The 12,962-nt window shown below is 41.5% G+C and overlaps 1 protein-coding gene across 2 annotated transcripts in view; it reads right to left on the minus strand.

Moving 5' to 3' along the window:
- Positions 1–12,962, minus strand: part of KIAA0930 (KIAA0930 ortholog) — a 78,912-nt gene that overhangs the window by 19,470 nt on the left and 46,480 nt on the right. The window contains exons 3-4 of one of the 2 annotated variants that reach the window (XM_054828240.1): positions 2,252–2,359; positions 336–413 (exon numbers count right to left, since the gene is read on the minus strand). In XM_054828240.1, the coding sequence (XP_054684215.1) occupies positions 336–413; positions 2,252–2,359 (186 nt within the window). The remainder of the gene's footprint in view (positions 1–335; positions 414–2,251; positions 2,360–12,962) is intronic. The other variant, XM_054828331.1, reaches the window with a different exon arrangement.

A 12,962-nucleotide genomic window follows, 5' to 3' on the forward strand; every position in this document is an offset into this window, starting at 1 on the left:
CTCATACAATTTCAGGTTTTCCCTCAGATTGGTTAACAGTTGGACATACTCCCCGCTCCAGCATCACCACCCCCAAATCCAGCAGGCAAAGATATAAATCTTGAAAGCATGCAGAGGCCTTTACAATTTTTTGACAGAGGCTATAAAAGACATTTAGATCTCCAATTTAGATGACTGGCAGGAAGTGTCACTAGACAAAGACTTGAGATGCTTCACAAGGATACCTCTGTCAGAGCACAGCCTGAGAACCACTGCCCTGGTTTTGATACAGTTTTTAGCATGAGGTAATACTGGATGCCAACCTCTTATCCACAGTAATAACAGGGTAACCTCACCTGAGATTTCTTCTTGTGAATGTGAATATCTCCTCCATCAGAGCGCGTGCACACAGCACATGTCACCACATAATCCAGCTAAAACAAGGCAGCAGACAGAGAAATAAAGATTTAGAGTTAGAAAAAACAAGCATTCATGTGAATGAAGCAGAACACATTCTGTCTCAATTTTTTTAGCTATCTGGCTAAAAAAGATGTTTTGGTATTGCCGTTTGCTTTATTCTCTTTACTATACTGAAACTCCTACAACTTTCAATCCTGTCTTTGTTTATTAATTCAGTGATACTGAAATCTTTTGCACAGATGCTTGCTGAGGTACACAACTTATGGATAAAGAAACTCCTGTCAAGATTGTGTAACACTAGCTTACTCATCAGCTGGGGGAATAAGCATGACATGAACACATAAGCAGACTTTAAGGTAGAAATGGAAGAGAGATCCTCCCTTCGAAAAGGGAAAAATAGAAACACTAATGAACACAAGCAACGCATTAGAGAGGTCAGAAACTGTTAACGTAGCCTTACAAACAACCAGAAAAAACCCTCTCTCCTGGTTTTGGCTGGGATAGAGTTAATTTTCTTCCTAGTAGCCATTACAGTCCTGTGTTTTGGATTTTGTATGAAAATAATGTTGATAACACACTAAGGTTTAGTTGTTGCTAAGCAGTGTCAAGGACTTCTCAGCTTCCCAGGCCCTGCCAGCGAGGACGTGTAAGCCTTCTGCAGGAGGTGCACAAGAAGCTGGGAGAGCACAGCCAGGACAGCTGACCCAAAGGGATACTTCCATACCATATGATATCATGCTCTGGATATTAACTGGGGGGGAAATTGGTTGGGGAGGGCCGCGGCTCAGGACTTAGTTGGGCACTGGTCAGCAGCTGGCGAGCAATTGTGCTATGCATCACTTATTTTGCATATTTTTTAATCATCATCATTATCTTCCTTTTCTGTCCTATTAAACTGTCTTCATCTCAACCCACGAGTTTTACTGTTTTTTGATTCTCTCCCCCATCCCACTGGGGGGTGGATGAGCGAACGGCTGTGTGGTTGCTTTAGCTGCCTGACGGGTTCATCCACAACAAACTTGTAAGGAGCAAGCATGATAGCTCTGGACAGCAGTGCCCAGCTGTAACAGCACGTCTGCATTCTGACTGCAGCAAACGGATTCTGGTTTTATTCAGCATCAAATAAAGGCGGAAACTGCTCTCTGCAGAAAAGTTCTGCAACAAGACTTTTGGGAGGAAGGAGAGAGAATGAAAACAATTTATTTTCCAGGATGTGTGCAATGACCCAGCAGTTTCTCATTCCGAGATCATAATAAGCAAAACTTTTAAGGCATCTCGAATGACTACAGTAATGTTCAGCTTCCCTAAGCGCCAATGTAACATATGCAATAACTAAACAAGCTATGAGTTAAAGAAATAATTTGCACTAGCTTCATGTTTCCACCACCAGTTTTATTAAAGTTCTGATGTCAAGAGCAGCAAAATCCCAGTGTAATACATAACACCTTTACTGCATTTCCATTTAGCAGTTCCCTCTCTTAGCTGCACCAGAACTGTGAACTCTAATGGCAATGTTGCTTGTCTAACAGTCTTGTTCACTCTCAAAAACTATTAAACTTGACAAAGCCTTCCATTTTGCAAAACTTTGTTATGGAGTATAAAATTCAGTCCAGCTTCACTGGATATATGTAAAGTTTTCTCAGGAAAGCTATTAGGACTATACTGAAAAATAATAAACATCTCCGTTTATGTTCATTTAGACTCTGAAAGGTATAATTAAAGCCCTGATTTCTTTATATCCTCCATAAGTGTTCAAATCCCCCAGGCTAGGGAGGAAAGGGGACAGATCAAAGCCTACCTTGAAACTTCTCTAGCATAAATAGCCCATAAAAATTAGGTAAGCATCACTTACCTTCTGTAGGATGAGGTTCAAGTAGACGCTCTCTTCCCAGTCAATGTCGGGGTCTCCCAGGCCAGGAAGCTTCTTAGAATCTCTCCGGTAAACTTCAACTTCAACCTGCTAAGAAAATATCAGATCTCCTTGAAAAAAATATTACTTAAAGGTACTTATATGCAAACATAAAATTGACACCAGAAGCTGCACGTTGCATAGCTTCCTGCCAGATTTTTCTGTCAGGGTTCGATTTTGCTGGCCATGCGAGGTCAGCCCTCGTGAAAGGCTTTGCATGGACACGAAGCTGGGAAGACAGGGGATGTGAAGGGGGAGAGGGGATGTGAAGGAGAACAGGCGAGAAAGGCAGGTCTGTGCAGAGGAATCTCAGTTTTGGACAGCAGCTTCATTTATTCCTTATAACAGGTGTGTTTTAGCCAAAAGGAAATGAATAAAATCAGGGATACGCACACATATGCATTTCTCTTAACCCAAACCCTCAGAACCAAACCTGTCACTAGGCTAATGCTCAACATCGCCTACCAGGTAGCTTGTTCCCCATTGGGGTGGGAGTCTCTAGGAAGACGAAGTCCACTATTTAATGCCTCGGAGAGGACATTTTGGTAATCCTGTTTCTAAAGGTTTCACACTGACAGTACTGATTGGACCCAACTACTTGTGAGATTTCCAGCTGTACTAAAACCAAGCAAATGAAAAATCCCAAATAATCTCAGAAAGCAAAAACAACTCTACCAATGCTAACAAACTGAAGCAATTGAGATCAATATAAAATGTGACTGGATGTAGTACACAGAGTTGAACAGTAGTTTGACACTTTAAAAACCAGCAGCAGCACGGCTTAATCTCTGAACTGGTGCGTAATACAGAATAGGGTGACTAGTAGCGCACACAACATGTCAAAGCTACGCACTATTTTGACAGAAAAACTAGAAAAGCATTTGGTTTTGTTTGTCAAAAATATCTTTTTTTGTTAATACAGTAACATACTTTAAGAGATGTTTAAGAAATATCCAAAATACTGTGACCAGTCGACACAGCTGTAGACAGGGAAATTCATGAACTTTTTTTTTTTTCTTTGGTTGGGGCAGAGAAAGAAGGGTAGAGCTGATTTGTTAGAAAGCACTGCCATAAAAGTCAGAATACATAAATTAAATCAAACGGAGTAAGATTAAGCCCTATAGTAACTAAAAATAAGATTAAGCCCTATAGTAACTGCACGTGTTTCAACTCCTCTGGGAAGGATAAAGCTACAAGACCAAAATATAGTGAAGAACAGTGAAACAGTACAATATTTCAGGACTGACACTATCATCAGATACCATGAAAGCCAAACGCACTGTTTCCTATCTTTCATTTTTTAACTTAAAAATATCTTTTTTAAATGCCCATAGACTCATACATCATCATTCCTTTGTTTTGTTTTTATTTCTTCTAAAGCTCCTAACAATGAATTTTTCTATTGGCAATATAATCGCACAAACTAATGAAAGTTACTGTAAAAAAATAAGACTTGAGCAGCTGAGGGAAATAATCTAATTTAAATTCATCTCCAAATAAACAAAGGTGATATTTGTACTTTCATGCTTAAAAGCACAGAAGCATCACATTTGCAAGACTCTAGAAATACCCTGTGAAACAAAAGCCATCCTGCCTCTGAAGGAAAGATGTGACCAGAGGAGGAAAGACGTGACGAGAGGACCGGGTGAAGGCAGGACTGAGTAACCACATGGTAAAACTCCAGCTCTAACTAACGCCAGGGTAAGCGAGGCCAAGTGCTCAGCTGACACCACCTCAGTCTCGTCTGCCTCCATATCCGTGGAGCCTTTATTTTAATCCAGGCAGAGTTTAATCGTCTCTTACCAATAAAGTTTAAACCTCCCTTTGCAGAAGTCTGTCACTCATTTTTTCTGCCAGTGAATTTAATCCACACGCTGAACTACTTCTCCCCAGCAATTACAAAGCCATTGCACAACAACTGTTTCGCGGAATGCTCCCCCCCAACTCCACCTCAGATAATGACAGAAAAAGGACCTTTCTTTAATCACTTTTTCCCTATGCATTAACTTAAGGTAGGATTCCCGGGCAGTAAAACCTGTGGGTTAGGGCATGGTACATCACTGTGAATCACCACCACGGCTGTTCCCCAAGCCAACTGCTTAAGCCACACTGTATTCCAAAGGAAATGAATTTAAGGAATTTAAGGAATTCAATTTTTTGCCAGGCAATAAGCTGCATGAGGTACAGATCTCTGTTCAACAGGTCAAATCAGGCAGGACAGGAATGACCTCTTCCCAGAGAGAAAGGAGTCAGCAGCAGCCAGAAGCGACAGAGGCAGCACTCATCTAATCTCAGAAAGACAAAAAATGGACTTTCAAATGCTGTCCACGGCGCTGGTATCTGCTGGATGCGTTTTTGCAGCTCCTGCTCATGCCTAGGTAAGTGTCCTTGCTGAGCATCAGGGGAACGAACCAGCCCTACCCAGCACTAGGACAGCAGTTATGCCAAGAAGCCAGCGTTTGCTACAGCAGCCAGTAGTTTCGGACACCTTACTTCCCACACCACTGAGGACCTGTTTTATAAAACACAACGAGCTCTGGCCAGGATGCTATAACAAGCAGCACCATCGCTCCCCGTCTGACTGGTAATACGCTTCACGATGCAGGCACCCAAATTACAAGTCACTTTTGAAAAAAAATAGTCTCACCCCTTATCTCAAACACCTCTATATCTGCAACATCTCTTTTACTCATTTCTGAACAATTCTTCCAGAAATAGCAAAAAGGTGGCCATAAAGCATCTCGGCATAAAGCAAAGTGCTAAATCTGGGTTGGCCAAAACAAACAGCACTTTCCAGGGGCTCAATTTCCCATCCAAGTGCTGTAGCTCACAAATTAATCTCAGCTACCCTCTACTGCCACAGTGCTGGACGTGTGAAGGTGGCCATGTGATATTATGTGAAATAAATCAACAGGTTCAGTTTAACTCATAGCAAATGATCCCAGTGTCGCTGGCACACTGTGGAATCTCAGGTGCCAAGGACATAGGAAAGAGTGGGGCTAACTCCATTCAGACCCTGCAGCCACTTGTTCAGCATTAGCCAACAAAGGCGGCATTAAAAAAAAATTTAAAAACCCCATAACTCATGTAAAGAACTTTAAACACAAATTTTCACTGTTCCATACATTTTAATGACTATTGGTTAAAATCAGCAATCAAAATTTCTTGGCAGGCTGACCTAATTTGTCCATGTCCCAAGGCAGCTTGCTCAGCATCTGTACGCCTATCTCCCTGGTACTACGTACAAGCACCATATATGCCAAGAACTTAAAATCAAAACCTGAGGCCTTTGAGAGCCCCATTACTCAGGTTCCTTATGTGCAAAAGAATTGTATCTGTTAGATCACATAAATACTGTAGAAGTAGCTACCTTAGCTGTCATCAAGGGATTTTCTTCATTTAAGTCCCAATCCAAAAACCAAGAAGTACTAACCTTGTATATTTAAGTGAATCATTTCAAGTGCATGTAGGCATTTGGGATTGACAGTATGGGAAACAGAAGACCTCTCAGTGCTCAGACATCAACAAATAGGAGTGCTGTCAAAATCTCAATGAATTCCCAGTAACAGAAACCATTACATGAGTTTAGGGAAGTCAGTGTTGCCAGTGCTGAGCACAGCACTTCTTAATTGAAGAGAAACATCTGCCTTATAGTTACATAGAAATCACATGGTAAATGTGAGTCTAATTTTTTTTATATATATAAATAACATATATAATACATCAAAAATATATATAAATAAAAAAATTAAAGTACAATTTCTTAGTATACCTCATGCTTTTTATCAGAACACTGTTTTGTGATATTTTAGGCTTAATTCATGTTGTCACGTTTGGCATTCCAGAATTAAGAAATGATATAGACTGGAGAACATGCTACATTTCAGACAGCTGAGTCCTCCCAAGAAAACAAGCCTGTCTCAGCCAGGGATCCAGGAGACATTGGGTCTTTTTCCAGGCCTTCTGCTGACTGACTTGGCCATGCCTCACCCCTATGCTTGTTCATTTGGCTTTAGATTAGATGTACCTTCCTGCAAGCATGAAAGTTTATTAATAGAAAGAACTACATAAATACTAATTATTTATTCCCAGTGAAATCCAAAAGCCAGCCTGGATATTTCCTCATTCAAGTCGAGATGATGACCATTCCACACTTTCAGCAAGCTGAAACCCATTCTGCCACCTTTATAATGTTTTCATGGGGTTACCAAGCTAAGGCTGTAAAGCAGAATTACATCAGCTGACCTATGTCTGTTACATAGGCTGACCTATGCGTCATGGACATTTTACCCTGTTACTTCTTCACAAAATCCATTTAGTCACATTTGACTAGACAGCGCCTGGGAAAATACCTTATTTTGAGAACTCATTCCAATGATTAATCATCCTCTTGGCTGAAAGTGTGCAATTTCATTTAATTCAGCTGCTTTCCTTTTGCCAGCCTCTGGTTCTTGTCATGCCTTTTCCCACTATATTAAGCTGCTCTTTAATACCACCAAACCAAAACTGGGTGTTTGGTTGGTTTTTATTATTATTTTTATATTTGTTAATATTTCAGATAAACAAGACAAAATTCCTTTACGAGGCCTCTTTGCCTCTCAGTAAGGTACCTCTGCAGAACTTGTGCTCCTTTTCCACCCTCTTGGTATTTCACCAGTACCAGAGTTTTCTGGTACCAGCACAGCGCTGGTGTACGCACTCTTACTACTCCCTCAGGATTGCACTTTTCCTGCACAGCAACGTGACTGCATACTAAATTAATTTGCACTCTGTGCCTCACCTGTCCGTTCCAGAGCCTGTGCGCACTCCTGGCACTGCAGTATTGAACTACGCTAATAAATGGATCCACATTTCCTAGGAATCGGGCTGTGCAGTCTGATGCACGTGCACTCATAATTTATGCAGCGTCAATGTGTGTCATCTGCAAATCTGAATTCACTGTAATTTTATAATCCCAGTCACTGGTCTCTGAAGACCCCCCCTTACAAACACCTCCACCGGAGGTCATTTCCCCCTTCATCCACTCCATTTTACCGCTCCTGCTAGCCAGGACCCCCATCATCATCCTGCTTTTCCTCAGCCCATTTCTTTTCCGTGCTTAGCAAACGTTCTGGCTACCATCTCGCACAGCTCTCACGTATAGTATGGTCCATCTCTGGGAGTTCATGGGCTTCTGCGCCACAATGCTTGTGCTTACTCCGGAGTGACACCAGAGGTCCTGGAGAGCCTGACGCCTACTTCCAGCTGCAGCTACTCCCACCCGCAACACACATTATTAGCAAAACTGTTGGTCAGGAGTTACCGTGTGCACAAAAAGAACACCCTAAGTGCAAAGGAGAAAAGGGTCTATTAACACCGATGTATTTTATTCACAGAAATATGGCTTGCTGAGATGTATATATCATGGAGTGGTTATCTTTACAAAAGAACTTGAGCCACACAAGGTCTTGTCCTGGAAGCCAATATAACACATGTTAAGTTATACACTTGCAGACAGCTGGAATATATTTATCACAAAACCCAGAAAAACCCATCTAAGACCTTGGCCTATGCTTAAAATCTTGGTGATAAACTGGACTATTTTTTGCAACATGCCTATTTGCTCCCCAAAACTTCCAGAATACAATCAATCTTTTTATTTGATGATAATAATATGAAAACTGGGATATTTGGGCCCTTCCCCCAAAAAAACCCTCACTCAGGAGAGCACTCATTCTATATAGTTCCCAAGGCATTCGAGCTGTTTGATGAAACCCGTGTGAATTGAAAATCACCTTGTTTGCACAGCTTAGTACATAAGCCTTTGAAAAACTCCTGAAAAGAAATCTACAATCGAAATCGATACAGGCTGTCAGCTGGGCAGCATGGAAAGCACAGGGTAATAAGAACAGGGTTTACGAGAAGTACTATTTTGTTGGCGTTCAGAAGCCATTCAAAAAAAGCCGATTCTGGTTTTTTGTTACAAAGAAGTCTAATGGGATTACAGGTCTATCTAGTAGTAGCACCACTTTTCAGGTTTTCTTCAGACCACATTCACTAAAAACCAGTAAAGGGAAGAGGATTGAACATGAAAAGGGAGAGGAAGAAGATACAGTGAACAAAATTCAAGACTTCTTTCCACAATACAAGTTCAGCACGGAAATACTCCTACTGTCTCCAGAGCCAGCTGCAATACAGAGACTGAAATTTGATTTTTAGGACAGGTTTATTGACAGGTTTGGTTCAAAAGATCAGGAAAAATCAGCAAAAGAAAAAAGTTTCTTTCAAAAACTTCATCTTCTACAAAAGCAGAGTTATCCCCAGGGTGTGCTCGCCAGCACAGTTTTAAAAGCCTCCATCACACAGTGCATCCAACCAGGGTGAAGCCTGGTGGGTTTCAACATTAGAAGCATCTTTCTCACATTTATCCAGCTATTTTCCTTTTACTAGCCTTCCCTGTAGCAAAAAGTATAATTCCAAAACAGTACCTGAAATACTAACCAAATTAAATGACCTTTCTCAATTAACTGACTAAAGAAACTAATGTCCTTCTCTCCCATGCTTCAGATGAACCCCAGACACAGTCCTAGTTTGTTCTGCTCTCTTATTCTGCATTATAAATACGACAAGGGGTAATGGGTTTGAATGGTTTGGGTTGGAAGGGACCTCAAAGATCATATAGTCCACCCCCCCTGCCATGGGCAGGGACACCCTCCACTAGACCAGGTTGCCCACAGCCCCATCCAACCTGGCCTTGAACACTTCCAGGGAGGGGGCAGCCACAGCTTCTCTGGGCAACCTGGTCCAGTGCCTCACCACCCTCACTGTAAAGAATTTCTTCCTAATATCTAACCTAAATCTACTCTCCTTTAGTTTAAACCCATTACCCCTTGTACTGTACGATCACTACATTCCCTGATAAAGAGACCCTCTCCATCTTAAGCAGCTTCACGTGCAGTAGCTCCACTACCACAGCGTGAAGGTGGAAGAGGTTGTTTCACAGCCTGCAGGCAGTGACAGACACACACGTACCCCATCCAGACCCTCTCCAAGCAGAAGCGTTGGTTCTCCAGGACACAGGGCATGAAAAGAGTCCATCTGTGCGGGTGTGATACTCAGCTGCTTTCATATCAGACTCCTATGTAATCGATACGTACCACGCTTCACACAGCAGAAGGCATTTGGTTATGACTTTGGACTGTGAAAGAAGATACATTTTACCAGTATAAACAATTACAACAAAACTTTTCTCTTAGGGGAATAAAAGATGTCTTTAAAAAAAGTCAGGGAAAAATATTTAAAGTACAACAAAGAAGTGGTGCTAAATGCTAAAAAGCAGCCATCAAGCAACGTCGGGACAAAAATAAATTTTACTTAACTATAACTGCAATGTTAATGTAGAACATTAAGCCTCCTTTTCCTTCTGGATCCCTTGAACACATACAAGTAAATTGAAACTTGTCATACAGCGTCAATAGTGCTAGTGTAGCAAGACAGTTTATGGATGTGAAGGAGAGAGAATTTGTGGCTACAGCAGCTTTTTATTAGAACTGGTTAGACAGCAAGAACAAACGTCGGGGTATAAGCAGTCATCTTTGGCTCCTTTTGCCACAAAAACTAACCTATTTTTCCCCAACCTACGCGAAGACGTCAATTCTCCCTCCCAAACCTCAGCTTTTCAATAACCTGAAAACACAGTATCTTCACCGGGTTCTCAAAATCCAATATACTTGTGAACTTCTGCATCATCTCCATGACTAATGCCACCAAGGCTATCGTTGATACAAATGCATTTTGGAGGCAGCAATCAAGCTGTGCTAAGCTACTGGAACACTTAGAAGAGTCCTAAAAAAAGGCATTAAGAGAAAAATTCAGGTCCCCCGATAGAAGTAGACGTCCATTAGAATGGAAATGATAAAAGAGCATGCGCTTTCTATGTTTGACTTTCACTGTAGCTCTGAAACACTTCAAATGCTAGTACACTTACTCTTAACAATGTTAACTAAAAGAAAAAATATACATGCACACCCCCTTTTAACTTTCAGAATATTATTTAAAGATGTAGGAACCCTATGTTTTGAATCAGCCACACAAATATTTCAAGCTAATTTAATACATTGGTAATGGTAAAAGGAAGGGTTATATTGATTTCTGCATCTAAAAAAAAAAATTTCAGTCAATAAGCTCCATGACCTTGATTTAATGCAGAGCACTCTACCCTGGTCTGAACATTTTATGGTATTTTTACCAGGCAGGTGTCAGGCGTGAGATTAGCAGACATTAGATTCAGCCTGAGCCAAAGCTACCCAGTACCAGAAGAAAGTTTGCGTGCAGTGATTCCTATTCATCTTGCTCTTGGGGAGGGGGTGGAGATAATTCATAAAAAACCCGAGAAGTGGAAAATAAGGCTGCTGCCTGAAACTCAGCGGCAATACAGATCTGTGTGACAAGTACTGAAATCTTTGCAATGTCTCTGGCTTTAGCACCTCCTCCAGCTCACTGGAGTAAGGCTGGCTGCACAGAGGCTGACCTGCCAAAAATCTGCCAAAACACGTCCAAACTTCCCTACAGCGTAGAGCTGCCGTTACGGCAGCATTTGCTTCTTTGGGCAAAAATTGCCCATCTCCATACCATTGAGATGCAAGTCACTCCTTGCTTCCTTGCCTACGTACTAGAACATATCAACAACATGATGCAATTCCGAAGGAAAAGACTATCTCAAGAGCTGCCAGGACTCTTTGGCACAGAAATAGGGCAGTTTCTCAGAACAAGATATCACCACGAATGACACAGAAGTCACTATAATCTCCAAAGACTTTGGCCTCACATATATTTAACAAGCTGGGAGAAGTCACAATAACACAGACCTGTATACAAAGCAGTGTTTTTGTGTTTTGTAATAGGCTGCCAAACATCGTTGTAGAATATACACCCAAGACGACACCATGAACTGATCTGACCAAGTCACCCATGAAAATCCATCTGCTCACTCATCCGCTCGGCATCGACAGACCTGTCTCTACTAAATGGGAAGAAAATCAAAGTAGTCTGATATTTTCTGGAGCGTGCAGAGAAGCCCTATGGGAAGGGTGCATCCCCAGTCCTGTCACATAGAGAAGCCGCAGAAGGGACGATAACATTGACGACAGAGTACATTATAAGCCTTGCCTAGAATATTTAATTCCAAGATAATATTTAAAAGGGGACAACTGTATTTAACAATGCCACAATGTACTAAAATGAAAAAGAAAGATTCTTTCAGATATCATACAGAGCTTTCTTTTTAGGATTCTGGCTACTGTAATTTTCACTGGCATTAACTGTAAAGGACAACGAGAAGAAAGCCCTCCAAAACAAAATTCCAATTCCCTTTTCCCAGATACTATTAATTATTTAGAAGTTGCACTTGATCCTCCTGGAACGCACTCTGGAGCCTGCACAAAGGCAGCATAACGCCCAGTAGCTATGGCAACTTGACACCCACCTTAGCTATAAAGCTGAAACAAAGCGCACTGCAATAAAGCGACTGTGAACTCTCTTGCGCAAGATGCAAAGTTCAGCTACAGACAAAACCATCCATTTTCTAAACATCTGCTTTGGTATCAATTACTTAGAATTCTCTCCCCCCAGTCACTTTGGTATAATCAAAAGCCAAACCAAGAGAAAGAGCAGTAAATTACCTAAAAAGCTGACTGTAATTTCTAGTGTCTCTGGATAAATCAGCACAGCAAGAAGAGATCTCAGACTCCAGTGTCTTGCACAAGTGTCTTCAAAAGGTCCAAGTGGGACAAGTTTTGTGCCCAACAGCAGTTGCTCATCTTTTCCATGATGTAATTACCCAGAATCTATTCATAGCTTCTTTCTTCCATTTGTTGGCACGAGAAATGCTGGGTGACTGTAACTTCTACCACTCATTCACGACCTGCAGGTGAGAAACTCTGCAGCCCCAATCACCCCAAAAGGCAGTGCTTATACCCTACCTCTGCCAACACCATGCTGACATTTAGTTTCAACATTCGACTTGGAAGAATTACCGCAAACGCTATGTGTATTTGTAGGCAAGGACATGGGAGGGTGTTTGCAGGTGGAATAGGAGCCTTGGAGGATGGCAGTGGATTATCTTCTTTCATCACCCAAGTTGCAGGGTGGCTGGCAAGACATGAAAGGTGTTGCTACAACAGACACCATTCCTACTCCAGCCCATACTAATTGGGAACAGGGGGTTCACAGGTGGCTACCAGCAAGCATACTTTTTAAATTAAAATGTAAACAAACAATTCACTCTGTTTTGTCCCACTTATCTGTAAAGAGGAGACCCATTCAAGTTAAAATCATCCACACTAAATTGCAAGAATAGCTGCAATATTTCCCATCTTGAAGACGCTGTGTTAGTTTAAATAAGCAGCTGAACTTGTTGCAAAATGTCTTCTCCCTTCCTGACCTCTTCGTCACATCTCTTGCGTGTATTTAGGACTTAGCAGCAGCAGCAATCACCTCATGTGAATGTGGGATTACAAGATAGATGTCATCTTAGAGCAAACTGGCTATATGCGCAGAAAGCTGTAGGGTTACTGATGTAATTGTACATATAATGGGGGGAAAAAAAGAACCCCAACGTTTGGTTTAAGAAAATGGGACTTACACAACTGAGTTCCTTCCTGCTCCAAGCTGTCTT

The sequence above is a fragment of the Grus americana genome, chromosome 1 (genome assembly GCF_028858705.1).
Source record: "Grus americana isolate bGruAme1 chromosome 1, bGruAme1.mat, whole genome shotgun sequence".
Classification (NCBI taxonomy): domain Eukaryota; kingdom Metazoa; phylum Chordata; class Aves; order Gruiformes; family Gruidae; genus Grus; species Grus americana.